The 27,613-nt window shown below is 62.3% G+C and overlaps 1 protein-coding gene across 4 annotated transcripts; it reads left to right on the forward strand.

Annotated features, from left to right (window-relative positions):
* CBFA2T3 (CBFA2/RUNX1 partner transcriptional co-repressor 3) lies at positions 1-27,528 on the forward strand. Of its 4 annotated transcripts, none has more exons than XM_014260565.2 (12): positions 1-313; positions 16,763-16,906; positions 18,164-18,241; positions 19,342-19,583; positions 19,904-19,993; positions 21,382-21,563; positions 21,670-21,926; positions 22,030-22,115; positions 22,314-22,512; positions 22,648-22,716; positions 22,866-23,056; positions 23,694-27,528. In XM_014260565.2, exons 2-12 carry the CDS (start codon positions 16,789-16,791, stop codon positions 23,967-23,969), a joined length of 1,788 nt encoding a protein of 595 aa, XP_014116040.1. In that variant the 5' UTR covers positions 1-313; positions 16,763-16,788; the 3' UTR covers positions 23,970-27,528. The 4 variants fall into 4 exon arrangements, with proteins under 4 accessions (XP_014116040.1, XP_014116038.1, XP_014116039.1 ...); XM_014260563.2 differs by lacking the exon at positions 1-313 and adding an exon at positions 7,655-7,749; XM_014260564.2 differs by lacking the exon at positions 1-313 and having other exon boundaries at positions 22,869-23,056.
* Positions 27,529-27,613: the final 85 nt, after the last annotated feature.

The following is a 27,613-nucleotide window of genomic DNA, read 5'->3' on the forward strand; positions in this document are numbered from 1 at the left end:
CAGCTGCCCGGCCACCCCCACCCGCCGCATTATCACTGCCCGGCAGCTGTTCACCTTCCCCTCGCCATGGGACACGGCTCCGCTGCCACCGCGGCCCCGGCCGTCACATGAGCGGCCCTGGCGGCCGGGCGGGCAGGACACCCCGCTCCCCTCCGGAGCTCGGCATCCCCGGCCCCGCCGCAGCTCCTGCCCGCACCTGGGACCAGCCTGGCGGCACCAGCCTCGGCGGGGCTTGCAGCCTTGGGGTGCTGCCGCCGTCCCCTCGGGACACCCCAGAGCGCACAGGGACCCCTCTTGGGCAGGACCGGCCAAGGTGAGAGGCAGAGGCGGGAGGAAGGTGGCGGTGGCGGTGCCATGTCCCGCGGCACGGGTGGCTCACCCCGGTGCCAAACGCGGCCCTGGGCAGGCAGGTGCTCCCCGAGGGTGGCACGTGGCTGGCACCAGTCAGTGCATCCCCTTGGGGACCTGCCAGCGGGAACGGGGACACGGCCGGTGCACCGTGGGGCTCCACGGGCTCGCTGTCATGGGGACCAGTTTGGAGCCCGCTCTGCAATTAAACCTTTCCATAACGAGTAATCAGCCCCGAGGATGTTTTATTTCCAGCATTTCAGTCCTGTGTTTGCTGGCTGTTTGCACTCCTTCTGGCATCGGCAGCTCACATCCGACCCCACGGGCCGCTGATGGTTTGCGGCGCAGAGGCTCCGTGGGGATGGAGCATCCCCAGGCACCGAGGCCGAGGGGCTGGGGCAGCTCTGGGGGGCTCGGGAGCTCTGCTGGGCCCGTGCCCGGCACGGGCAGGAAAGCAGAGCCGGCTGAGTCACCGGTGTGAACAATGCTGGCCCCGTGCCTCGCTTCCCCTCACTCCCCACCCCGCTCCCCCTGCACCGCGCTCCGGCCGCAGCCCCCTGTCCACCCCGGCACCCGCCCGGGGCCCAGGGACGCACAAGGGCAGCCTTTGGGTGCACCGTGGGCGCTGCACCTGTTGTGCCGCTTCACCGTGGGTGGGGAAGCCACGCTGGGGTCCCTGGCCCGGAGCTGGCACATGCCAGGCTCCGGCACGCTCCGATAAGGCGCCGGGATAAGGCGGCGAGGCTCGGCGGGCACCGCGCTCCGGAAGGCTGCAGCCAGGGAGCCGTGCAGATTGCTGCGGGCTCGCCGGGCTGCCCGTTAGGCTTTTGGCAGGAGAAATGTTTATTTTGTTGGCCAAATATCTCTGCAAACTTCCTGATTTCCTTGCGGCCGGCGAGGCACCGATAGGGCTGTCGAGGCCGTTGCGGCCCCGCTCTCCAGCCTCGGCAGCGGGAGCTGTTATCTCTGATGCACAGCGGGCAGGGAAGAGGTGGAGAAAGGGAAATGAAATACAACAGAGGTGGCACATTTTTTGCTCTTGATAACAAGCCCTGCTTTTAGCCTGGGAACTTGGAAACGATGCAGGTGGTCAGAGACAGCCACAACGTTCTCTGCTGCCGTAGCACATCTGGACCTCGTAACAAACCCCAGACCTCAGATGGCACCGGACCGTGGCTCCCCGTGGCACGGCCTGGCGTGGCACAGATCAGCACCGGCCTCCACACAGCCAGAGCCCCAGGATGAAGGATTTTGGTGCTGGGAAGGTTCTGAAAGCAGCCCCAAGGCTTGGATCTCCATCCGAGCCACGTGCTGGAGTGAAGGCAGGCTCACACCACCTCCTGCTAGCTCCCATTGATTTTTGCAGGGATGAGAGGTGTTGGAAGTGCAATGCCTGCTAATTAAATTCCCTTCATTATTGGGAAGGATGCAGGCAGTACAGCCTGTGGGATGGGGAGGGCCAGGAAGGAGCTGGTCCCCACGGTTAGGGCGGGAGAAGGGGAATGTGAACCTGTTGTGAACTCAAGAGCAGCTCAGGGAATTTTGTTCAGCATCTCCCAGTGAATTCCTGCTGGCCAAGGATGAGGCTGGCAGGATTTCCCACTGGGTGCTGCTCCCATGGAGGTTCCAGCAGCGTTTCTATGCACACCAAAACACCAAATCCTGGAGTCAAGGCCAGGAGTCATCTTTGCTTTGCAATTAAAACACTTCCCAGGCTCTCTGTGGCAAAGAAAAGCTGGAAACTTGGTCCCTAGCAGCCCCAAAACCTTGAGGCACCCAGAGGAACAGTACTGTATCCTAAAGTCTCCCATTTTTGAAGGCAAGCCGGTGATTTTCCGGAGCCGGCAGCGCAGGGCGAGCAGGATGATAAGCGGTAGGGGGTGGTTTCCCTTTGAATGCCACGGAGCAGGAATGAATCTGTCAGCAACGAAAACAGGATTTTATTTATTTTTATTTTTTATTTTAATGCGAGATACGCTTTTTTCCTTTTCTGTGTGGAAGTTGTGGGAAAGCCACAAAGCCACTGGATCTGCTTCCACAGCCCGTGGGGCTGCTCCTTCCAGCCCGGTGGCTGCAGGGTGGGTGAGCCAAGTCTGGGGACCCCCAGGAGTGGTCACGGAGGGAAGCCAGGCACAAACGAAGCCCCTTTCCTGGGAAAGGCTGGCGCACGGCGCTTCCTGCCGAGCAGATGTCCCCGGGCGGATGCGGCTGCGGCGGGCGATAGCCGGCGGGCAGGCGAGCGTCTTCCTCGCTGGCTCCCCACCAGCCCCTTATCTCCCTGCTGCATTCCCCGATGGATTAACGTGCAGGAAAATCCAGCGCCAGGGCTCCTGCTGCAAGCGAAATGCCAAGGGAAGAGCGCCGGGGGCTGCAGCCTGGCTCCCGGTGCTCGCTGCCGGCGCCGGATGGATTTAGGCGCTGAGATTTGGGCCAGCACATCCGTGCTCGCAGCCAGGGCGATGGGAACATCCACGGTCACAGCAACCCTTCCCAGCCCTGCAGCTCCCTGTCCCTGCAGGGATGCTCCAGGGAAAGGGGGATCTGGGACCTCACAGCCGTGTTGGGCTCTGCGCCGCTGCAGCTTGCGAGCCTTCGTTGTCACCGAGCTCAGAGAGGTACCCAGGGGTGCTCTGCTCCCCGGGAGGGAACGGACAGAGACTGAGAAACCCAGACGGACAGACAGACGCGCTGGGGGTGACACAGGAAACCTGCTCCGGCACGGCTCGGTGCCCGGGCCTGCAGCCATCGTCCCGTGAGAGCGGGCGGAGGCAGGACCCGGGGTGGCACAGGGGTGGCACGGGGGACAGGCTGAGCCCCCAGCCTGGAGAGGGGCGAGGTGTGATAAACCAGCACCGGGGGCTTTTTTAAAAAGCCTGAGGCTTGTGAAGAGGGGATGCAGCCGGAATAGCGATCAGCTCGTCCCGGCACTGCCGGGAGCTCCGGGAGAGCCGGGAGAAGGGGACGGCGCATCACCAGTGGGAGGCACGGGGGAGAGCACCAGCTCACTGCTGGCTGGGCACCCACGAGGTGTGAAAAGCGTCCCCAACACTGCTGAGGCAAGAGGGGACATCTAAGGGTGCCCTGGTGCCTCTGGGAGCCCGGCACCCACCGCGTTGCCCCGGGGCGGGGGTCATGTGCAGGAGCACGCGGATGGCACATGGTGGTGACCATTTCCTGGGAGGTTTTGGTACCAGTTGCCTTCATCTGCCCTCAGCGAGCGCTTTATCTCCCTGAACGCACCATGCCAAGGCCTCAGCGCTCCCTTTCTCCCCCAGGCTGTGCCTTGGGGTGTCCCTTCCCCTGGGGCGGGTCCCTGGCACCTCCAGACCGCTCCACGCAGCCCTCGGTGCGCACACCCAGCAGGGAGGGGGGACACGAACCAGCACCGCGGGCACAGGGGATGCGTGACGGTGACACCCTCCCGTGGGACCGGGACACCTGCGGGGTGGGCGGGCACGGATGGGCGCTGGGGAGGGCGCACGGCGGTGGCAGATGTCACCTCCCCACAACAAAGGCAGCACGGATCACCGCAAGGTGTGCGGCTCATCCCGGGCTCACCCCGCCATCAGTCACGAGTCAGGCCAGGAGTTTCCACCCTCTCCCACGGGTGGGAATGCACCGGGGCCCCATCCTGCCCCGGTTCCAGATTTGCCGGGGGAAGGATTGCCAGCCCGGGGTTGGGATGGCTCCAGCCGGTTATCGGTCTCTGCCAGCCGCTTATCTCCGCTCCAGCCGTTCATTTCCCACCGCAGCGGAGCGGGGCCACCGGCTCTGCCGGGCAGGGCTGCTCCCATCGCCTGTCCCCAGATACCCCGGGAGCCCCAAGAGCGCAGGGAGCTGAGGGATGGGGGAATGTTTTCCCGTAGGAATCCAGACTCCCCCTTCATCCCATCCACGGGACCCAGGCGTCTGGTGGATGCGTGGCCATGGAGCTCACAGCAGTCCCGGGCTGGGAGCGGGTTTGGGGCAGGAAAGGGTTAAGCCGGGGAAGTTTGCTCACTCTCAGCAATGATTTAAACCAGACAGAAAGGTTCTGTCATCCATCACGCTAACAGCCAGATCATTGTGTTTTAAAGTGTCTGTAATTGCAGCAATACAGAGACCGGGAGAAAGATAAAGGCTGGGAAGATGCAAATGCCGAGGGGAAGCGGCAGCCCCTTGCACCCAGCGGGGACAGATCTGGGGACAGCCCTGGGGACAGCCGGGGGTGCCGGGGGACAGGCGTCCTCCTGCACGGTGATGGCACGGGGTGGGTGCCGGGATGTCTTTGATGTGCTGGGAGCATCCACAAAACAGCACAAGGGCACAAACCCCGCGGCAGGGATGGGTAGGGAAGGGGCTGAGTAGGTGCTGGACTCCCAAGTATTGTTTAAAATTTACGTTTATCTTCCTCATTATCGCTGGATTAGAAAGTGGCTCTTTTTTTTTCTGTCTCCTTCAGGATGCAGAGGATCCCAGGGATAGGGTACAAAGGAGGGTGAGAACTCGCCCAAAGCCTGCAAGGAGGTGGCCACGGCCACTGCCACGGGTGCCGGGGCTTTGTCCCAGCGTCCCAGGCCACGTGCAAAGCCGCCGGCGGGGAATTATTAACATTCAGCCGAACCCCGCCGAATAAAGCGAGCTAACACAAATGTTTATTTTCACAGTAGTGAATTATGACTTCAATAGACCAAAATTACAGGCTGCGTGTGTGGAATAGGAACGCGGCAGCCCCCGCCACCCAAACGCCGCCGGGGGGGACGCGGAGGCTCTGCCCCCGCTGCTGTCCTGGGAGGTGACAGTGCCACCTACTAGTCCCGACAGTGCTGGAGCGGCTCCTGGGCACCAGGGGCCAGGGCAGGGGGTGTTTGGTGCTGTCCTTCAGCCGCACCCCAAATGAAGGAGAGGTGGGGACAGCTCCCAGCAGGTCCCTGTGACACGCTGGTGGCCTGGCAGGTCACAGGGGCTCGGTCATCGCCAGGCTGGTGGCACTGCTGGGCACTCACAGGAGGGGTTTGTGGTGGTTTGAGGTTTGCACTCGGGTGTGTGACACAGCTGGCCGGGCTGAGAGCGTGGTCACCCCCATGGTCACCCCCCTGCTCTCCCAGCCTGATCCCGAAGGAGCCCTGTCCTGGCAGCCCAGAACCCTGGGAATGCTCTTGGGCTGCCTGGCTGATGCCGGGGATCCACAACACCTCGACCTGTGCTGGGAACCGCGTGTCCAGGTGTCCCCAAGCACACGTGGTGCTGGCATTTGTGTGTGCCATGCACTGCCAGCCGTGCAGAGCTGGGCTCTGGCGAGGTGGGAGTGCAGCTGGGCCGGGTGGATTTTCCTCTGGTGCTCCCGTGCCACCGGGGCCAAGGCCAAAGGTCCCCGTGGGAATGAGGGCAGCAGGACCTGGAGAACCACAGCTCCTCTGGGAACCCTCTGGGAGCAAGGGATGGAAAACTGGAGCTGGGGCTGGAGGGGCTGGGTCAGGATTCTGCAGCACCTCCTGCTGTGACCCATCAGCGAGGGGAGCTGGGCTGTGCAGTGACCGTGCAGTGATCATTTGGGGACCGTGTGGTGGCCCCACAGTGGCCATGGGATGGTCATTTAGTGACCACAGAATGGTCACTCGGTGGCCTTGTGGTGATCATTTACTACCTGTAGAAAGGTCACTCAGTGGCCATGGGATTGGCATTTACTGGCCGTGCAGCAGTCACACAGGGCCATGCAATGGTCACAGGGCCATGCAGCACATGTGCAGTGGCCATGCCAGACCCGTGCAGTGGCCACACAGTGTCGGTGCCTCAGCCACACCAGGACCACGCTCTGGCTGCCCAGAGGCCACACAGCTGTTCTGTGGCAGCAGAGCCGTGCCGGGTGACTCCGCCTGGCAGAGCCGCCGCTCTCCCAGCCCCTGGGAAGAGGGTGAGGATGAGTAATTCACCCTGCACAGGGCAGTGGCAGAAGGAGGCAGCTGCCAGGCACAGTAATTACACACAGGCAGGGCTGGGGCTCGCAGGGAAATTCGCAGGGAAATTCACAGGGATTGTGTTCCCGAGCAGCAGCGTTGTAGCAGGACTTGGGGAGGGGAAATCTGAACGCTGTCCCCTAGCTGGCACAGGGCACCAGGAAGGGTGTGCCAGGCAGCCAGATGTGCACCCCTGCCCCACAGCGCTGCCAGGGAGGGTCCCACCGGCATTCCCAGCACTCAGCTGCCCTTGGAGCCCCAGCGAGGACCAGCAGGGTGGGGGGCTCTCCAAGGCCGGGCTGGGATGGGCATGTGGGACTCTGAGGGCTGTGCCTGTGGTCTTGTGGCTGCTCCAGCACAACTCCAGCCCCTGGGGAGGGAAGCTGAGCAAGCGCAGCTTCATCCCCCTGCAGCCCCCCAGCCCCTTGCAGAGACCCCCACCCTGCTCCAAAGCCTTGACTCCTCCCATGGTCCCGGACAAGTCCTGGCCCGTTCCCTTGCAGTCCCTCCACCTCCCCCAAAATAACTCCCGGCCTCTTGCAGCTCCCCAAAACACATAACCCCACCGCCCATGCAGCCCCTCACTCTCAGCTTTGCAACCCTCGATCTTTAGCACCCCCAGCTCTGAAGATTTTGCAAACCCAAATCCCTGCAGCCCCCAAGCCCCGTACACCACCGTGCACGGCCTTCCAGTCCCCAAAGTGTCACCAGGTCCCATGTGCTCCCTGGGCAGCCCCATGTCCCCGTGCAGAGTGCCGGTGTCACGCAGCCTCGTGTCCCACTCCATCCCCCGGTTCCGTGCAGACTCCCTGGTGCCGCACGGACCCGTATCCCCGTCCATCCCATCCCGCTCCCCTCCCGGTGCCGCCCATTCCGTGTCCCGTCCATCCCATCCCGCTCCCCTCCCGGTCTCTCATCCCGGGGGTCCCGCTCCGGTGGCGGCGGCCGAGGGGCGCCCCCTGGCGGTGGCGGCGGGCCCCGGGCTAAGGCAGCGGCGCGGGCGGGCCCCGCTCACTCCGGGCCGGGCGGGCGGCGCGGCGGCAGCGGCGGCAGCGGCGGCAGCGGCGGGGGCCGGGCCGGGCACGGAGCGCGGCCGCGGGGGCCCCAGGGCCGCGGCACGGCGCCGGGGGGATGCGCCGCCGGGCAGCGCGCAGGGGGTGAAGCGGCCCCGCGGATTTACCGCGGCTTCTCCGCCCTCCCCCGCTTCTCCGGTGCCCCCCCTCCGGGGGGAGGGGAAGCGCCCCGACCCCCGGAGCTGGCGGCGAGCGGCGGGCCCGGGCGCGGCGAGCGGCGGCGGGCAGGTGCCGTGGGCAGCCGCCGCCGCGGGGCCGCGCTCCGCCAGCGCCGGCCTTAAGCGGGCCGGGGCCGCCGCCGCCGGGGGCCGCTGCCGGCTCTGCCCGGTCCTGCCGGCCCCGCCGGCCCCTGCCTTGGGACTTACCTCACGCCTCCGTCACACCTCAGGACGGTAAGTGCCGTCCGCCAACGGGGACGGGGACGGGGAGGCTGCCGGTGCCCGCGGAGGCTCCCGTGAAATCGGGGCTTGGAATTGTCCCGGTGTTCGGGGGATGCTGTCGGTGCACAGGGGAATCGGAGGCTCCCGGTGCCCGGGGAGGCTCGTAGGGCAAAGGGGCTGTGGGTGCTACCGGTGTTCGGAGGATGCTCTCGGTGCGTCGGGGAATCGGAGGCTGCCGATGCCCGGGGGGATTCCCGTGGAAAAGGGGCTGGGAATGCTCCTGATGCTCGGGGAGCCTCCCGGTGTCCGGGGGACGCTCCTGTTGTGCAGGACTTCGAGATGCTCTCGGTACCCGGGGGAGCCTCCCGGTGTCAGGGCAGCTGCCGGTGCGCAGGGGACGGGGATGCTCCGTGTGCCCGAGCCAGCGCGGTGCCGCCGCGGCGGCGGAGCGGGGCAGGGCAAGCGGGGGCACAGCCGGGGCGAGCGGGGGCGCAGCCGGAGCGAGCGGGGGGCAGAGCCGGGGCGAGCAGGGGGCACAGCCGGGGTGACACGGGGGGCACAGCCGGGGCGAGCGGGGGGCAGAGCCGGGGTGACACGGGGGGCACAGCCGGGGCGAGCGAGGGGCAGCGCTCGGAGCGGCTCCGTGGCGGCGGCAGCGGGATCACCGCGCCCGTGGGCCACGCTCCCACGCACGGCGCTGCCGGGGGGCGGCGGGGTGCTGACCCCTCTTCCCTGCGCTGCCGGGGCGCTTCCTGCTGTCCCCTCCGTGTCCCCCGTCGCCGTTTCCCGAGCGCCGGGGCGGCGTGGGGCGGCACAGCGTCCCCGGGAACCCACGCGAGTTTGTGCCCACCCCCCAGCAGACCCCCCCCGGTTGTGGCTCCCGATTCCTGCCCAGCAGAGTCCAACTCTTTGTCATCCCCGCATCCCTCCTCTCTGCCCGCCAGCTCCGCACCCCGCTCCGGCTGCTGGGGACTCGGAGCTGGAGCCGTGTTTGGGGGCGAGGCGGAGCTGAGCCGCTCGGGAGAGTTTGCGGGAGGAATCTCAGGGCTGCTTTGGGAAGTTGCAGCTCCCTTCGTTCTGTATTTATGTGCGAGGACACGGGGCCGTGGCGGGGACACGGGGCTGCGCTGGGACCGCTCGCAGAGTCCTGGCGTGTGCCGGGGGATGTTTGTTTGGATGTGGATTGGGGAAGGAAGGCTCGGGAGGCTCCAGCGCTGCCCTTCATCACCGCCTGCTCTCGCTTTCCCTTCGGAATTCCGCTAAGCTGGGCAGCCCGGCTTTGCCAAGGGAATGCGGAGCGATGGAGCGAGGCTCTCCCCGCGCTCCTCCGCAACACCGAGCACAACCAGCTCCTCCCGTCATTCCCTCGCCGCTGGATGGTGCCTTCGGATACCGCAGAGCGTTTCTCTAGTTAAACACACCTTTTCTTGGAATTTTTTTTTTTTTCCCCCTCTATTAGCCAAGAAAAACTTTGCAACTTTCCTTCGCTGTCGGAGAGGAGCCACTGCCGCTGCTGCGTTTCATTTTGTTTTTTTAATTCGAGGTCACGTGTGCGTTGACAGTGTCTTTGATTCCAAGCGATGGTCTCGTCTCCAGCTTAGGAAGAGCTTTTGAGCTCTTCCCTCTGTTGTTTTCTCTCTGTTCAGGAACAAAGAGATTTTTTCTGCCTTTAATTAAAAGGAATATTAATTCCCTGCTCCTTTGTCGAGCGACTTGAAGACACTCTGCAAACATCCGTCTGCTCGGCGCCGCGGTGGGCTGAGCTGTGCTGTGGCACAGGGCATGGAGAAATGGGGGAACCATCCCGAAATCCCTCGGCAAACACGGAGCGGCAGCCGGGGAGGATGCTGACAGCCGCGGTGCTCGGGTGAGGAGCCCCATGGAGCTGAGCTGCCGCCTGGGGTGGGCTCTTGGATCCTCGGAGGTTTGTGAGGCAGGTCTCCGTGCTGAGAGTTTCCACGCAGGGAGAAATTCCGTGGCTGGGGAGGCGAGTGAAGGTGAATTCGGCTGTGCCAAGGGGTTTTTCCCTGCCGGCTGCCTCCTATGCTGGCAGGTAAGGTTTTACCCGGTAGCACAGAGATGTTGGGTGTGTTTTGTTTGGAAAACGTGAGTGCAGATGTTGATTTGTGGCGGGGAGAGGCTGTTCTCCCACGGCTCCGGGAACTGGCGTGGTGTGGGTGCCGGCTTTGGGCAGCGGGAGCAGGATTCGCCTCTTACATCGGGAACTTCCAGGATGGGAAAACATTCTGGTGCTCAGCCCCACTCCAGGGGGGAGGGGGCTCTGCAGGTCCCACTGGGAACCTGGGGCTGGCAGGTCTCTGCCGACGCTCCTGGAATTCTTCTTCTGAGCCATGGATGCTTGCACGCGTGGAAAAGCCCAGGCAGGATCCAGGCGTTGTGGAAATGCGGTCTCGCTGCCGTAAATCCCTGCCGAAACCTGGGGGCACTCGGCTCTGCCCGTGCTTGTGCGCGGTCCCCTGTCCTGCAGCCACCTCGGGAAGGTGTCTGGGTGCTGTGGGACCCCCGGGGAGGAGAGGCACCCCATAAATATCTGTTATTACTCCTCTTCGCGGGAGTCAGTGGACTGGCAGCGAGTGAAGCAGGAAGAATGTGGGGCTGCCAGGGAGTGCTGGGGGACACACAAATCCCCCCACAGCAGCACCGACCCTCTTCAGCCCCCAGCCGGAGCAGGGAGGTTTGGGGCACAGCAGGGCCGGCTGCTGTGAACGGGGCTGGGAGGTTTGGGGCACAGCCCAGGGGTTAAGCTGGGTTTAATCGCTGCTGCTGGGGCCGGGGGGATGCGCTCCGTGCTGCGGGTCGGATGCTGCAGCCTGAGCTGAGCTTTCCAGGCTGGATCTCACGTAGGAGATGAATTTAGCTGCCCCGCAGGATGGGGACCATGGCAATCCTTGCCAGCCAGAGGCAGGAACAGGCTGGTGGCACAGAGGACACCCCCTGCCCGACTGGCCTTAGTTTGGGGTTATTTTTGGATTTCCCGAAGCTGTTTTCTGCCGTCCCTCCCTCCCACTGTGCCCAGGCTCCCCAGGGGGAACCCCACCTTGACAAACCCCCAGCTTTCCTTCGGAAGATGCCGACCGATGGTTCCAGCAAACATCCCAGGGATTTCCTGTTTATTTTGCAAAATTCTCATTAATATTTTTTTTCCTGTGTTCTTCGATTCAATTTCACATGGGCAAAACCGCCTGGAAATGGAGCCCGCGGCTCAAAAATAGACAAAGAGTCGGTGAGGCAGCAGCCTGGAGGCTGTGGGAGAGCACGGCCGGATCCGGCACCCCCTCGGAGCCGGTACCAGGCTGGCGCCTGTGGGGCAGGGTCTGCCACGGGGTCCCTGGGGAGCCGGCGGCGCCTCGCCGTTCCCACGGAGCCGGGCTGTGGAGGGGGAACTTCCCCTTCTCCAGCCGCTCTCTGTCTCCAGGATGCCCCGAGCCCCCTGCGTGTGCCACTTGTCCCCGCTCCAGCCATCAGAGCCGCTTTGGGGCATGAGCATCCCCAGGGCTGCAGGAATCCCCGGCTGGGGCGGGTTTTGGGGTGTCCCTTTGGGGGGATGGAGCAGCCGGGGGTGTTTCCTGCCTGGGGGCAGCTCGGCAGGGTCAGCCCCAGCCCTGTTCCTCTCCAGGTGTTCCTGGCTGCCCGCGGCACTGTTTACTCGCGGTGTTTAGCCCGGATATTTAATTTCCAGGAGTGTAAGGCAGCTGGGGAGCAGCAGGGTGTGGATGTTTGTGTGTGCCCGGTGGGATGAACCCGGCGGTGGCAGCGGGCACGACCCTGCAGCAGATATCGTGCCCTGGCTGGGTTCTGGTCAGGGGGACGCCCCCAAACCGCTCCTGTGCGAGGGGACCCCCCTTCCCAGCCCATCCCCCGGGCAGCAGCCACGTCGTCGCCAGCCGCTGTTGACTCACAGGCTCCGCCGTCGAGTCCCGGGGCTGAGGCCGAGATGCTTTTACAGGCAGGGCTGAAATGCACAAAATGTTCGACTTGTAAAATATGTAGCGTGAGAAAATAGCCTTTTCTGCTCTCCTCCTCCTCCTGCCGCCGCTCCCTGCCCCATCTGCTCGCTTGGAAAGCTTCCCGCAGCCGGGGGGGGGGCTGGCGGCTCCCGGGGTCCCTCGCCAGGGATGGCACCCACCCGGTGCAGCCGTGCCCAGGGGCTGCCCTCGGTGCCAGGAGGGCTCCCGGGGGCAGCACGAGGATGCTCCCGGTCCATCAGGATGTTGCTTCCTCGCTCCTCTCGCCATCCCAAAGTTTCGCTCCGCGGCCGCGTTTTGAGGAGCGCGGGGCTGGCACCGGGGGATGGCGTAGGAGCCCTTGGGGCATCCCGTGGGGTTTGGGCTTCCCAAAACCTCTCCAGAGGCTCCCGGGAAATCTCCCTGCGAGGCGCCCCGGCAGCCCCGGGAGGCCGGAGCTGGCCACGAGCCACGGTTTTCACCTTAATCCATCATTATCTGGGCACATTTCGGATCCTTGCCAAGAGCAAGGTGGGAAGGGGGGGGTGTAAGCATGCTTTCCCTATTCCCCTGCCATCCTTTTTGCTGCCTGTGTGTAATTAACAGAGTAATTAAAAACAGGATGAGTTAATTGGTATTCATTTATGTGGCAGATGTTTTTAATTGAGATACGAAACAATTTACCTGTTTACATAAACAATAGCAAATGAAGGCTTGTAAAACAGAGAGGGCGCTTTTTTTTTTTTTATTTTTTTTGGCTTTTTTGTTGTCGTTTCGAGGAAAAATCAAACCCATCCCCATCCCCCACCCCTGGCCACGCCAGCTCGGGGCGAGCTGGAGCTGCTGGCACTGCCTCGGTGGCACCGAGCCAGCTGGTTTGGGTCCCTGGGTGGATGGCTTTGGCTTGAAAAGTGGGATTTTGTGGCATGGGGAGCCTGGCTGAGGTTGCTGCTGTCCCGTGTGGAGCTGTGCTGTCACCACCACGCTGCGGGAGGTGGAAGGGGACCGGGATCTGGGGATTTGCTGGGAATTGATGGCCTGGAGCTGAGAATCGCCCATGGGGCACCTGCCAGCAGCGCTGGCATTCTGGGGATGCGGCTGCAAAGTGATTTGGGATGTACCTGAGCGTGGGGAAATCCTGGAATTGTGCTGGTGGAAGATGTCCCAGCTGGGCCAGTGGCACCAGACCTGTCTCAGGATGCCCGTGGGAAAGGTGGGGGTGAGCTCCAAGGGCTCCCCGGGACTGCAGCCGCCTGAATCTGGTGATGCCTGGAGAGGGCTGAGCTGGAGCAGAGGCTGCACAGAGCTCAGGATAAAGCAGGGATTTAGTGAAAGGCCCTAAAGGACACACCTTGGGCACTACAAGAGCCTGGCCAGGCCTGCACCCAGGATAGACCTAAAAATGGTCATGAAATGGAAAACTGCTCATGAGGCCTCACATTTTTATAAGTTTTGGTCCATCTGCATATTTGGGTTAATTGTCCAATTACAGCTCCAGGTTCTGCAGTCCCATCCTGTTCTCTCTCTTCAGCCCAGCGTTGTTTCTGCTCTTGGGCCTGAAACTTGTAACGATTGTCCTTGGTACCAAGCTGGAAAAGGAATTGTTTTGTCTGGCTGCTCTGTGAAGAGAGCTCACTGACACTGAATATGAAGCTCTGAACCACACATCTGGGCAGGGCAGAATATGAAAAATATGAAAGCTAAAACCTAAGGCATCACTGGGTTCTTTACAAATCGTGCAGTTTAGTTATTGGATTTACTTTTAAAGGGCTACATTAGTGCTGATGAGCGCTGGGTGTGGATTGCTCCCTGCTAGGCTGGCTCCCCAAAACAAGCACCTGCGACACCCTGGTGATGGGTGGGCAGCATCCCTCCAGCATCACCATGGAAACCTGGGATGGTTTGGGTTGAGAGGAGCCTTAAAGCTCACCTCATTCCACTGCCATGGGCAGGGACACCTTCCACCATCCCAGGCTGCTCCAAGCCCTGTCCAGCCTGGCCTTGGACACTTCCAGGGATCCAGGGGCAGCCACAGCTGCTCTGGGCAGCCTCACAGGGAACAATTCCTTCCCAATATCCCACCCAAACCCACCTTCTGTCAGCATCCCACAGCTGCACTCCTGCTTCCTCCTGCTCCAAGCACACCTGGGGATGAACTCCAAGCTGCCTGTTGTCACCTTTGTCACCACGGCCCAGGGAGGGGATCGGGATGGGTGCAGAGGGGAGGAGGGAGCTGATCCCAAAAAGGGAACCGGGATGGGTGCAGGGGAGGAGGGAGCTGATGGTGCTGTAAGGTGCCACCAGCTCTGCCGAGCCGGTGTGCGTGGCTGGCGCTGCTGCCCGGCCTCAGGCACTGCACGCTTCCAAACCTGCTCCAGCTGGGACAGCTCCGGCCCTGCCACCTTATCGGGGAGTTGTTCTTGGCCCCGCCGGCTGCGGCAGCTGAGGAGCAGGAATGCTTCCCTGCCTTTGTTTCGGAGGCAGCCTGGCTTGGGGAGACGTCGCCTCCAGCATCTGGATTTCATTTGTGGCCATTTGGAGAGCATGAAGGATGCTGGGCGCTGGATTCCCTTTAACCCCTTCTTGGCCCGGGAAGCTTTGCCTGCAGGGAGCCGGAGCCACATCCAGGGCAGCTCCGTGCCTGCTCCATCCCCCTCCCTGGGGAATGCTCGTCCCGGAGCCGGGAGCTGCCACATCCCGCTGGTTGCCCAGGGACGAGGCAGAACCCCGGGCTTGTGGTGGCTGGATGGGCTCCCTGGGGCTGTGGGAAACAGCAAACAGCGGGCTGGGATGGCTGCCAGCCGTGTCCCTCCGGCTGCAGCGCCCCTGTGCCCTCTGGAACGCTTGGCCGTGTGACAGTGTCACCCCAGCAGGGACCCGGGCAGTTAAACCCTGCGTGTGACAAATGGGGGGCTCGGGGTCACACAGGGGTGTGCGGGGGTCCGGCATCCGCCGGCCCCGGGGGGCAGGGTGGGGAACAGCCGCTCCCGCCAGCCCAGGAGAAAATACTAATCCTTTTATTTTTATATTATTACTTATTCATCTGGGCTGCACAGACCTAATGGAAACCAGATGGAGGAAAACAGACACGGCCCCGAGCGGCTGGGACAAATTACCCCAAAGAGAGAAAAAAACAGAGGGAAAAATAATTCCAGTGGAGTTGGAGTTGTGCTGGGGATTCACTGTTTGAAGGTGCTGAGGGGAGGCTGCACTTGGCTCCCCAAAATCTCCTTTTCTCTTCTGGAGCTCATCCCATCCTGCAAAGGTCCTGGATTGGTGGTACAATCGTGGTTGGGTCCTCTGGGCATTCCAGGCTCTTTACCCCATTGGATTTGGGACCGTTCCTGTGCCTGTCTGGCCGTGTTTGGGTTGCAAACACCTCAGGGAAAATTTAAAACTTAAAGAAAAAAAAAAAAGAAAACACAAGAAAAACCAGAACCAGGCCCCATTTCCCTGCTTGCTCAGCTTCATGGAAACTTTCCTGCTGATGGCAAGCTGTGGAAAAGCCATGTCAGTGCCAGGATGTTTCCATGTTTTCCCCTTGGTGTGGGAATGGAGTCAGGGCAGCGAGGGGGAATGGAACTGGGATGGGGATGCAGGCAGGGATGCTGCCAGGGCTGTGACAAGGACAGGGGTGGTGCCAGGGATGCAGGCAAGGATCCTGTGGGATCAGGGTGCTGCAGCTGGGACCCCTCACAGGGTCACGCTCTGCGCACACTCAGGGCTCGTCCTCTGCCGTCAGAGCTGGATCCTGCTCCACTGAGTGACAGGGGAAGCCTGGAAGCTTTGCCCAGAGATGGGCATGTCCGTGAAAGGGAAAATAAAAAGTGTTTTTCAAAACAAGCTATTAATTCTGGCAGGCCCTCTAAGGAAACTGAGGTTCTGGGGAGAGGGAAGCTGCATGGTTTTGGGATTTCTCCTGTGGCTGGGAAGGGAGCGAGGAACTGGAGCTTGCACATCCAGGTGTGTGCAGCATTCCAGGTGCTGTGGACAGACAGGGATATCCATGGTGCTGGAACCATCCAGAAGGATCCTGTGGGTGACCAGCTGAGATTTTGGCTCCCACCACCATCTCCTGGTGCTCCGTGCGCCGTGGGCTGCGGCACATCCCCGATAGCATCTCCGTGGGGATGAGGCCCTGCTTTTATTTAGCCCGGCCAATGTGCTGTGGCCGGGTTCAATTAATCTCCCCACAGTTGCCCTGGATTAAGGATGAATATTGGATTAGTGGTTATCAGCCAGGCCGGGTGGGGACCGCGCTGGGGCTCGGGGGGACCCCATGGCCGGCGTGGCGGCCGCTTCCATCTTTGGCCGGAGCTGTCGGCGGCGCGGGCATGGTGACAGATCCCCACAGCTGCCAGCACTTGTGGCCACCCGTCACCGCCAGCGTGGCAGCCGCGGGGCCCAGAGCCCGCAGCGGGGCTGTGCTGGCCCGAGGGGATGGCGCTGGCACGCTCCTCCCGGAATGCACTGCCGGGTGTTTTTGGGGTTGGGAGCACAGGGAGGCGGGAGGGAGGAGGCGATGCCCGGTGGGGTGATGGTGATGGCCGGGAGATCCACAACCCCTGGACTGCAGGATCTGACCTTGCAGGGCCACTCGGGTCGGTGGGGACAGTCACTTGTGGACGTGTGGGTCCTGCCAGCAAGCAGTGGCTGCAGTGATCCCACGATCTCTGCCAGCCCCGATGCTGCCAGGGATGGTGAGGGGTCAGCGGGCAGCAGGAATTCCCTGGATGTGTCAGGAGGGTGCCAGCAGCGATGCTGTGACAGCAGCGATGTGACACAGTCTGGGCACAGCACAGCGGTGCCTGCTCCTGGTGCCAGCACTCTGTGTCCCTGCACAGGGCACTGTGTGGCTGTGCAGATGGGCAGCAGGTCCATCACCCTCCCCACGCAGGACGCCAGCCGTGTCCCTGTCACCTGAGTTCGGAGTGGGAGCGGAGATGCCTGGGCCAGCCCGAGGTCCCCAAGTGTCCCCTCTGCCCCTGCCCCCTGTTTGCCAGGGAATCGCTGCCCTGCCTGGCACACCCCGCTCACCACCCCGTGCCCTCTTCCCGCAGATAACGCGGAGACTCCGGCCGCCACCATGCCCGACTCGCCGGCCGATGTGAAGACTCAGGCCCGCTCCACGCCGCCCAGCATGCCCCCGCCGCCGGCCGCCACGCAGGGAGCCACGCGCCACCCCTCCTTCACACCCAGCACCAGTGAGTACCGCGCTGGGGACGGACAGGCTGCCAGCCCGGGGCTGCCCTGCGCCCTCCCTGCACCGCACACCCGGCGTCGCAGAGCCCGGCACGGCGCTGGCCGGGGTGTGGGTTGGCATTACCTGTGCTCGGGCTGGAGACTCTGCTCCGGTGCGTTCCCAAGCTGTGGCTGGAGCTTGTTCCTGCAGGGAGCACCGTGGCACTGCCCGTGTGCCCTGGGGACAGGGACATCCTGCTCTTCTGCTGAATCTCCCGTCACCAAATGCTGGCACAGAGCAGTGCATGGCTGGAGGATGGTGGGTGGGCTTGGGGGAGTTCCTGTGGATCGGAGACGGCCCCGTGGTGCGTCCCAAGCATGTGGGGACACATATGTGGCATGTGGCACCCAGTGGTGGCAGGGCACTGTCATGGCTGGGATCTCCTTGCCCTGCCCAGGCTATGGTGTGGTGGCATCAGGGGGCACCAGGTGGGAGTTTCAGTCTCTGTAGTCGGTGCCAGAGGCACTTGGGCTCATTGCACACCCGCAGGGATCGGGCACTGTACCGTTGTCACTGTCCTGGCACGAGGATGGACAAGGTACATGCAGTGCAGGATCCAGACAGGCACGGGACGAGGCTGACCCCGTGGCAGGAGTGCCAGTGGCCACTGCCAGTGGCTGCTCTGGTTCTGCTGAGACTTTTCCTGAGCATGCACTTGTGCAAGGGTTTTGCTCATAGCTGCTTCTTGCTCAGAAAAACCCCAGTGAGGAAGAAAAAGCCCTAAAACAAGCCCTGAGATCCATCCCCTGACACCTGCAGCCCCCCAGCGACGTTTCTGGACAGACTCTCTAGAAATCAGCTCGTGCTTGGAGGGGGTTTGGGTGTCAATCCCAGCCCTGTGGCTGATGCGGCAGCCCAGGTGTGGCTGGGTCTGGGATGAAGGACCAGGGGTGCAGACGGCCTCTGCACCACGGCTCAGCACAGAGCAGGGTTTGAGACACAAGGCTGGGAGCATGGAGCAGCTAGGCAGGGACACCACAGCATTTCGGTTGTTCTTGCTCCTGAGGGACCTCATTCGATCCCTAAAATGTCAGGAGTTTGTCAAGCAGCCGAGCATCCGTCCCCTGAACCCTCCCTGTGGCTGCAGCGGGTCCCTGGTGGGGCTGGCAGCTTTGCCCATGGCACACGTGCCCACGGTGAGGAGTGTCCCGTGCAGGGCCCCCGGCCGAGAGCTGCCCCCTCTGCTCTCTCATCATAGCGTGTTTTATTTTGCTTGCAGATCGAGACGCTGGCCCTCCGACGTTTCTGCCTCGCGGCCGTTTTCATGGTTGCTTGAAATGGTCGATGGTCTGTCTTTGTAAGTAAAATGAAACGCCCGCTCTCATGAGAGACCCGAGCGCAGCCGCAGCCCCCGGGGGCGCTCCCCGTCGCCAGCCCCTCGCCCTGCCCCGGCGGGTCACGGGGATGCGAACCCCAACCCCATCCCGGCCCAGGGACATGTGTGCTGTCCAACTTAGGAACGCACCTGTCGCGGGAATAAAAGCACTTGTGGCCGCTGGGTTATTTTCGGCACCTCCGCAGCGGGCGGCGGGCGCTGCCCGGCCGGAGAGCGAGCGGGAGCCCCCCAAAGCAGGCAGGGCTGGCAGGGCAGCGCAGCACCCCCAGGTCAGTGGGATCCCAGCGGGACAGGCGGGGCCGCGGGGTGATGCGTGTCGGGACAGGGGTGACCCGCGTTGTCACCCGCTCCATTGGGACAGGGGTGACCCGCGTTCTCACCTGCGCCGGCCGTCGGGACAGGGGTGACCCACGTTGTCACCCACAACGTCGGGACAGGGGCGACACGCATTGTCACCCACAATGTCGGGACAGGGGTCACCCACGTTGTCACCTGTACTGGCCGTCGGGACAGGGGTGACTCGCGTTGTCACCCGCGCCGTCGGGACAGGGGCGATACGTGTTGTCACCTGCGCCGTCGGGAGAAGGTTCCTGTGCTCATGTGGAGCTGAGGCAGTAGAGAGAGGTCTGCCACTCTGGTGGTTGGTGCCCCAAAATATCCCCCTGGATCTCCTGCTGTGGGGTGTTCAGGCAGCTCCCATCCTTCGTGGCCAGGAAGTGGGGACAGAGGTGGCAACGTCCTGCATGCCAGGCTGGGCTCCATGGGAAATGGCTGATGGATTCTCGTTGGGAGTGCTGAGCAGCTCTCGGAGGGGCAGGAGGGAGCCCCTTCCCTTGGCTGCCTTGGCTGTTGAGGACCTGGATCAGGCCCTTGCTGCTCTGGCTCCTCACAGCCCCACAGCACCGGGGTGGCCCCAGGGATTCATCAGCATCCTGAAGCCTTCCAGGGGCTGCCAGCCCTGTGTTACCCAGCTGGACATTCCGGTCCTACCATCTCAGCCTCGTCCCCAAGGTGCCAGGGCACAGCCACGCGCTCTGACCTCCCGTTCCCTGTCTCCCCAGTGATGAACGGGAGCAGCCACTCGCCGACCGCCATCAATGGGGCTCCGTCCACCCCCAACGGGTTCAGCAACGGCCCGGCCACCTCCTCCAGCGCCTCCCTGTCCACCCACCAGCTCCCTCCGGCCTGCGGTGCCCGCCAGCTCTCCAAGCTCAAGCGCTTCCTCACCACCCTGCAGCAGTTCGGGAACGACATCTCCCCCGAGATCGGGGAGCGGGTGCGCACCCTCGTCCTGGGGCTCGTGGTACGTCCGTGGGGTCAGCCACGGGGTCCTCCGCATCTGAGGATCCTGTGTTTTCTTTTGGGGATGGAGATGCTGCTGAAAGGGAAAATAGATTGATCAAAATCCTGGAGGAAAGGGGGTTGTTTGCCCAGCGTCTCCTGGGATCTGCAGAGCCAGTGCAGGGTTGGTCCTGGCTGCTGGCATCACCAGTGAAGCCTTGAGCATGGTTTTCCCTCGAGTGTGGTTTTCCTGAGGAGCAGGAATAGGGGAGGAACAGCCAAGTGTCCCCCAGGGGTGTGGGAGGCTGTGCCAGGGGTGCTGAGCCCAGGCTGTCCCCACAGAACTCCACCCTCACCATTGAGGAGTTTCACGCCAAGCTCCAAGAGGCCACCAACTTCCCGCTGCGACCCTTTGTCATCCCCTTCCTCAAGGTGGGTCTCCAGCCTGGGCAGGGTGGGATTCATGGCAGCATTTCAGGGGATTTGGGGCTGGCTTTGGGGCTGGCAGCTGCCCGTGGGTCTGCCCGTGTCCCCCCAGGCACACGTGTGCCCCCACACGTGTGGAGTCACGCAGGGCTGGTTGCAATAAAGCAAGGGGTCGGCCCAGCTGCTTGCCATTTGCAATTCATTAAAAATTCCCTCTTCTTTTTTATTTGCCTTTTAATTTTGCGCTGGCTCTGCAGTGTCACCCCTCTCTGGAGGTATTTGCCCGGTGCTGGCACAGCTGGCGCTGCCAGCAGATGTTTGAGCCTGGTGTCCCCTGTCCCTTGTTAGCAAAGGAATAATTAAAAAGTGCAAAAATAGTTCCTTTTCCACCTCTGCATCCCAGCCCCCCCAGAGCAGGGGTCTGTGAGTGGAGGTCCATGCTCATGGCAGGAATCTGCTGGAGTGGTTTGCTCCTGGCTGAGCTGGAGGGGACGGCAGAGCCGCGCTCCCCTCCTGTCCAGTTTGCGGGGTTTTTGGGATCCGTGGGAGCAGAGAAAGGTGAACCCCCAGGCCTGGCAGGCACTGGTGGCCCTGTGGCTCCAGGCAGGCTGGGATCCATCCCCGCTGTCCCAGTGCCAAGAGCGCAGCGGCCGCGCCGGCCGCCCTGGCACCCCGCTCCCAGCTGTTCCCACCGCCCGCTCCAGATGTTTCTCATTATCCTAACTGCAACCAGCCGGGCTCGGCGTGCTTCCCAGACTGGGGACTTGCTGTTTTTGTGGGATTGCTCCCCCCGGCCAGGGAAGGGAAGGGGAGGGAGGGTCCGGCCCTGCTCACCGCAGCTGCAGCTCCGGCTCGGGCGCTAACGTGTCCCACAGATGGGATTTGGCTGCGGCTCAGCTGCCTAAGGCAAAATGCAGGGCTGGCAGCCTGAGCGCCGGGCAAAAGGGGGTTCTGCTGCTTAATTCCTGCTGCTCCTGGGGCTGCAGCGCCGTGGGGGGACACGGTGGGTGGGTGGGAGAGGAGCTCCTTACAGATCCTTACAGCTGGGGGTGCCACACGGGCTGGGGGTCCCGCAGGTCCCATCCCCAGGGAACAGTCGTGGGGACAGGGTGGCCGAGGTGGCTGACCTGACCCAGAGACGATGCTCTGCAGCCCCTGCCAGGATGCAGGAGGGCTCTGTTGAAGCTGTGTCTGAACCCTGTGGGGTGCCACACCCGTCCCCCAAAAGCCCACCTGGCCCCTGGGCACGCTGCTGGCATCCCAAGGCTGTCCCCTTGGGAGGAAAGGGAGCAGGACCCCAAAGGAAAGGCACCCCCTGTCCGTGGCGAGCTGGGGGCACAGCCAGGCTGCTCGGGGGGTTGTGGGGCCGTGGATTGGACTGTCACCCCTCGCAGGCCAACCTGCCACTGCTGCAGCGGGAGCTGCTGCACTGCGCCCGCATGGCTAAGCAGACCCCGGCCCAGTACCTGGCCCAGCACGAGCAGCTGCTGCTGGACGCCAACGCCTCCTCTCCCATCGACTCCTCCGAGCTGCTCCTGGAGGTGGGCGAGAGCGGCAAGAGGAGGACGCCAGACAGGTGCCAGCCGAGGAGGGGCGTGCGGGATTTTTCAGGGACGCATCCCTGAAAAGGGGAGGCTGTTCCGGGGGGCCCAGTGGGGACCGACCTCCTCTCCTCCGGCCAGGACCAAAGAGAACGGTTTGGACCGAGACCCCCTGCACCCCGAGCACCTCAGCAAGCGGCCGTGCACCATGAGCCCAGCGCAGCGCTACAGCCCCAGCAACGGGCTGAGCCACCCCCCGAACGGGCTGGGGCAGCCCCCGGCCGGGCCCCCCCTGCCCCAGCACTACCGCCTGGAGGACATGGCCATGGCACACCACTACCGGGACACCTACCGGCACCCCGACCCCCGGGAGCTCCGTGAGCGCCAGCGGCCCGCCGGTGAGCCCTGCGGTCCCGGTGCACGGGGGGGAACGGGGCGGGGACCCCCGAAATGAGAGGTGTCCCGCAGGGGGGCTCACCCTGCTCCGCTCTTGCCTTGCAGCCGTGCACGGGACGCGGCAGGAGGAGGTGATCGACCACCGGCTCACGGACAGGGAATGGGCGGAGGAGTGGAAACACCTCAACAACGTACGTAGTGTCCCTGCCCCATGCCATGTGTGTGTCCCTCCACTCTGCCCTCCATCTCCACCGCGTCCCTTCACGGGGCTTTTCTCCCGAGCCTCCTCTGCTCCTGCAGCCGGCGCAGCACCCTGGAGCCGGCACAACCCGAATCCCTGTGCCCCCTGCAGCAGAGCCCCCTCCCCATCCCCGCTGTCTCCCCCGCAGCTGCTGAACTGCATCATGGACATGGTGGAGAAGACGCGGCGGTCGCTGACGGTGCTGCGGCGGTGCCAGGAGGCCGATCGCGAGGAGCTCAACCACTGGATCCGGCGCTACAGCGACGCCGAGGACATGAAGAAAGGCAGCCCCCCCTCCGCACGCCCCCACAACTCCTCCTCCGCCGCCGCCGAGGCTCCCCAGTTAGGTACTGACCCCCGGGGCCGGGGGCTGCGCCCCTCTCCGGGGTGCCCGCGCCGTTCTCCCGGGGGTCTGGCGCTGCCGGCGGGTGCGTTTCGAGGGGACCGCGTCTCCTAAGGGCGTCCCCCTCTCTCCTTCGCAGACGCTCACCGGGATTTCGCGCCGCGCCCGCTCTCCGGGTACATGCCCGAGGAGATCTGGAGGAAGGCTGGTGAGTGCGGGGTGGGCACCAGCAGGGGCTCTGCCCCAGCTCCCCTCGTTGGGATGCCTGCGGCGCAAGAGGAATTCTGGGTGGTTTTGCGGGAAGGGGGATGCCGGGGCACCGGCAAACCCCGGCCACGCTCGGCTGCTGCCTTCCAGAAGAAGCCGTGAACGAGGTGAAGCGCCAGGCCATGTCCGAGCTGCAGAAGGCCGTGTCGGACGCCGAGCGGAAAGCCCACGAGCTGATCACGACGGAGCGCGCCAAGATGGAGCGGGCCTTGGCCGAGGCCAAGCGCCAGGCATCCGAGGATGCCCTCACCGTCATCAATCAGCAGGAGGACTCGAGCGAGGTGGGGACCCTGGGGGACACCTTGGTGGCAGCACTGGTGTCTGGGAGGGTGGGAACGGGAGGAGAGGGGAATTCCTGCACCGAGATGGGGATGCAGGGTGTGGGCAGTGATGGGGTGCGTGTCCTGGATGTGGATGCAGTCTAGGATGGTGTCCATGGTCTGGGATTAGGGGGGACCTGTTTCAGGATAGGGGAGCACAGTCCAGAGTGGGTGTGCCTGGTCCAATATGGAAATACACAGTCTGGCATGGGTGTAGATGGTCTGGGATGGATGTGCACGGTCTGGGATGGATGTGCACGGTCTGGGATGGATGTTCCCATTCTGGGATGGATGTTCACGGTCTGGGATGGATGTTCACGGTCTGGGATGGATGTGCACGGTCTGGGATGGATGTACACACTCTGGGATGGATGTTCCCATTCTGGGATGGATGTGCACGGTCTGGGATGGATGTTCTCATTCTGGGATGGATGTACACACTCTGGGATGGATGTTCCCATTCTGGGATGGATGTTCACGGTCTGGGATGATGGAGTGTGTGGTGGTCCCAGTGATGATGGTGGTCCTGGCTGAGGGTGCCCAGCCTGGCCTGGGGGTGCACATTCCAGATCTGAGGCCGTGTTCCCCGTTCCCGCAGAGCTGCTGGAACTGCGGGCGGAAAGCGAGCGAGACGTGCAGCGGCTGCAACACCGCGCGCTACTGCGGCTCCTTCTGCCAGCACAAGGATTGGGAGAAGCACCACCACGTCTGCGGGCAGACTCTGCAGGGGCTGCCGGGCCCCGCCGCCCCCGGGCCGGGCCAGTCCGACGGGGTGCCTGCCATGGCCAGCAGCCCCAGCGAGGCGGGCTCGGTGGCCGCGTCCCGCGCCGGCACTCCGGCCACGCCGGCGCCGCTGGACAGCGCGTCCCGCTGACCGCCCGCGGGCTGCCCGAGCCACGGACTGCACCCGGTGCAATTTCCTCAGCTACCTGACTCGTGTGACCTCCGAAACGACCTCTCTAGCTCTCACAACTAATCCTCACGGATCCTCAAACTGGGCTTTAAGTGGAGTTAAGGCAAATACCGGTCTCTGTTCTTTCTTCAGTCTTTGTTTTGGCTTTTTTTTTCAGTTGGTTTTCTATTGGTTGGGGGATTGTGGTTTGGGAATTTTTTGGGGGTTTTTGGTTTTTTTTTTTCCTTTTTTGCTCTTTGGATGAGGGATTTGGCTCCAGCCTCGCTACATGGTGCTGTGGGGAGAGACCAGCCCGATCCCATCCCCCAGCTGCACTGCTGAGGGGCTCACTTGGAGGAGGAAAGAACCTTCTTTTCTTCATCTCTCTCTTCCTATTTTTTTTTTTAAACCTTCTTTTTTTTTTTTTTACCTTTTTTTTTTTTTTTTTGGTAAAAAAAATAAAGAAAATAAAAAAGAAAACGTCGGACTCTTTGGCTTTAAGTAAGAAATTGTAAAAAAGGGAAAAAAAAAGAAAAAAAAAAAAAAGAAAAATCCAAAAACCAGACGACGCGTGACGGACGCTCACCTGTAACTACCTTGCTAGCTAGCCAAGAACAGACCAGACTCACCTCTGCTCCAAAGGAAATCCAAAACCAAGGAAGATCCAAACGTCTCTCCACTGCCAAAGTTCGTTTCGTTCTGTTGTCGCTTCCTTCCCCTCCCCACAAGGATGGATGGACATGCCCCTGGGGCTTTAAAGAATTTCTATTAAAATAAAGCAAAAAAAAAAAAAAAAGTGTTTTTTTACTAAAACCCCCAACCCCCAAGGTGTGGGAGGGGGAGATGGGGCTGAGAACCGCAGCTGGAGCCGGCACATCTCTACCTCTGCCCGCCACCGCCCTGGAAAAGGAGAACAAAAAGGAGATTTAAAAAAAAAAAGAGAGAATAATAATAAAAAAAATTAAAAAAAAAGGAAATTAAAAGACAGATTTTGGGTTTCTCCCTCCCCGAAGCCGTCGGGGGACCCACCCCCCCCCATCCCTTCACTGCCAAGCTGCTCCCGCACCCCGCGCTGGATTTGTTTCACAAGGATTTTTAAGAGGAAAAGGAAAAGGAACGCTGCCTCCTTCCTGGCCGAGGACGGTGTGGATTATTTGGGATTGTGGCCTCGCTGGAGCGGCGCGGAGGACGGAAGTGCAATACGGAAAGTCCAAGCTCCGAGCGGAGGCAGCAGTGCTGTGCGCTAATGTGAATGTAAATAGTGTCTGCAGAGGTCCAAAAAATGAATCATAATAATGATAGTGATAATAATAAGAGACGTTTGCCAAATAAAGGATGAGGAGGAAGCGTGGAGCTGTGGCGCTGGCCGGAGCGAGGCCTGGCATCGAGAGGAGCTGTAGTTTTTTCCGCATTTGCAAAACCCATCCTGTGTGTTTTCCGTAGGGGAGGAAGAGGAGGGAAGGGCTCGGGGCCCGGGGAAGGGTTGTGCTGTCGGTCACAGGGCTGGGCTGGCCACAGCAGAGCTTGGGACACGCTGAGGGTGATGTCACCGGCCTTGTGCCCACCCTGCTGGGGCTTCTGTGCGCCCCAAGGCCTCGGTGCATCCCCTGGGAGGGTTCTGTGCACCCCAAAATCTTGGTGCCTCACCTCGGATGAGTTCTGTGCGCCCGTAAGACCTTGATGCCTCTCCCTGGGGGGGTTTCTGTGCACCTCGAGATCTCACTGAATCCTCCCAGGGTTCTCCTGAGGCTTGGTGCATCCCCCCAGGAGGTTTCTCTGCACCCCAAGACCTCCGTGCATCCTCCTGGGAAGGTTCTGTGCCCCCCAAGGTCTTGGTGCATCCCCCCAGGGACGTTTCTGTGCCCCCCAAGACCTCAGTGCACCCCCTGGGTGGTTTCTGTGCCCCCCAACCCTGGGAGCTTCGCCAGGTGCCCCTTCCGTGACTGTTCACTTTATTTATGGTGTGACATATGTAATATTGTCTATTTTTCTTACGTTTCCTGAGAAGAGGTAATATATAAGAGTACTGCAGATGCCCCTGCTCGCCCGGGTGTCCGGCCCGTCCCCGCCCTGTCCCCGTCTGTCCCCGGCCCCTCTCCTGCCGGGGCTCTGCCTCTCTACCTCCACCTCGCCGGGAAACCGCGGGCGAGAGCACTTCCACAGGGACTGCTCTCCTTTCCACTCCACTCCCTGCCGGTTTGCTTTTTTGGAATTATTGTGATTTTTTTTTTTTTTAATTTCTTAATTTTTTTAATTTTTTTTTTTTTTAAATAAGAATAAAACTACCCTACAGAACCTTGCATTGAAACCAAAAGCCGAGGGAGGGGAGGGGGGGCGGGACGGTGGTGATGGGCGGCCAAACCAGAACGACAGCTTTAAATGTGAGATTTCCCAAAAATAAAAATAATAAATTTGTGCTGCGGGGAGGACGGAGCGGCCGCGGGGCTGCAGTGATGCTGTGCTGGTGCTGTGGGTGCTTCCCTGGGGGTTCGCCCCAAAATGGTCCTGTTGGGGTGTGTGGGGAGCCAAGGGACGTGCTGTGACCTTTTGGTGGCTTTGTGGCACCTTGGAGGTGGCCCTGGCTGAGCAGCGCGGTGCTGGCACAGCTGTGGGGACACGAGGTGCCACATCAGGTGCCCGTGGCTGCTCGCAGCTCCCGGGTTTCCTGCTCCCATCACGGCTGGGGCAGGGGGACGGTGCTGGGGACGCGGGGACAGCGTGTGCCAGGTCCCCCTGCCGTGGCAGAGCCCAGGGTGCTGGCTGTGGCACCGAGCTGGGGAGGTGGCAGCAGGGACGTGGCTCTCCGGTGCCAGCCGCGGCACCCGGGTCACCTCTCCAGCGCTTTCCTCGCGTTCCCGACCCAAAATCCCAGCTGAAACCAAAGTGCCCCATCCCGGCGAGGCTGGAGCGGGGGTCCCGCACCTGCCAGGCTTTTGCTCCATCACTGCCAGAGCCCCCCGAACTCCCCCTGCAGCATCGCCTCCTCCTCTTCCTCCTCCTCCTCCTCCTCCGGGGGCTGCTGGGGTCCCCCCTTCTCCTCGGGGTGCCTCTCTGGATCCCAGTGGCTCTGAAGCTGGGGACAAGATGCCACTGTGTGCACAGGTCCCAGGCACTGTGATGGGGTGTCCCCCCTGCGGTGGCAGCCCTGGGGGCTCCTCCGATGTCACCGAAAGCCACCGGGGGGAGGGAGGGAGGTCGTGCCAGTGTCCCCCCTCCCTCCTGGCTGCGGCAGCACCGCTTCCCCGACCCCGTGCCGGGCTGAGCCCTGCCCTTGTTGCTCTGCCAGCCCTGGGATGGGGACACCGGGGCACGGGGGGCCCTGAAAACCAGAGCCCCCCGCCAAGGCCAGGCGTGGGGTGTGGGGCCAGCCCAGAGAGATGACGTGGTAGGACTTTTCCTTCGGCATGCTGTCCCCCCCTTGCTGTTCCCCGCTTTCTCTAAGTGTACTGTATGTTTGACCTGTGAAAGATGTAAACTTTATGATTCAGGTTATGTCTGTTCTTAACTCTGTATCTGTGTAATAAAGACAATTTAATATCAACCAGAGGCTCCGTAGCCTGGGCATGTGCTGGGTTACCCTCGCCCCCCAACTTCTGGCAGCACTGTGCGCTCTGTGCCCCCAGTCC

Source organism: Pseudopodoces humilis, chromosome 14, assembly GCF_049639895.1.
Source record: "Pseudopodoces humilis isolate 2021_Gansu_Grassland_sample_001 chromosome 14, ASM4963989v1, whole genome shotgun sequence".
Classification (NCBI taxonomy): domain Eukaryota; kingdom Metazoa; phylum Chordata; class Aves; order Passeriformes; family Paridae; genus Pseudopodoces; species Pseudopodoces humilis.

What these genes read in the sequence shown, in the direction of transcription:
- CBFA2T3 (XM_014260565.2), top strand. Translation starts at nt 16,789, where the DNA reads ATGCCCGACTCGCCGGCCGATGTGAAGACTCAGGCCCGCTCCACGCCG. An exon ending in AAGAGGAGGACGCCAGACAG is followed by an intron (nt 21,564 to 21,669) that starts GTGCCAGCCGAG and finishes TCCTCCGGCCAG; the next exon opens with GACCAAAGAGAACGGTTTGG. An exon ending in TGAGCGCCAGCGGCCCGCCG is followed by an intron (nt 21,927 to 22,029) that starts GTGAGCCCTGCG and finishes CTTGCCTTGCAG; the next exon opens with CCGTGCACGGGACGCGGCAG.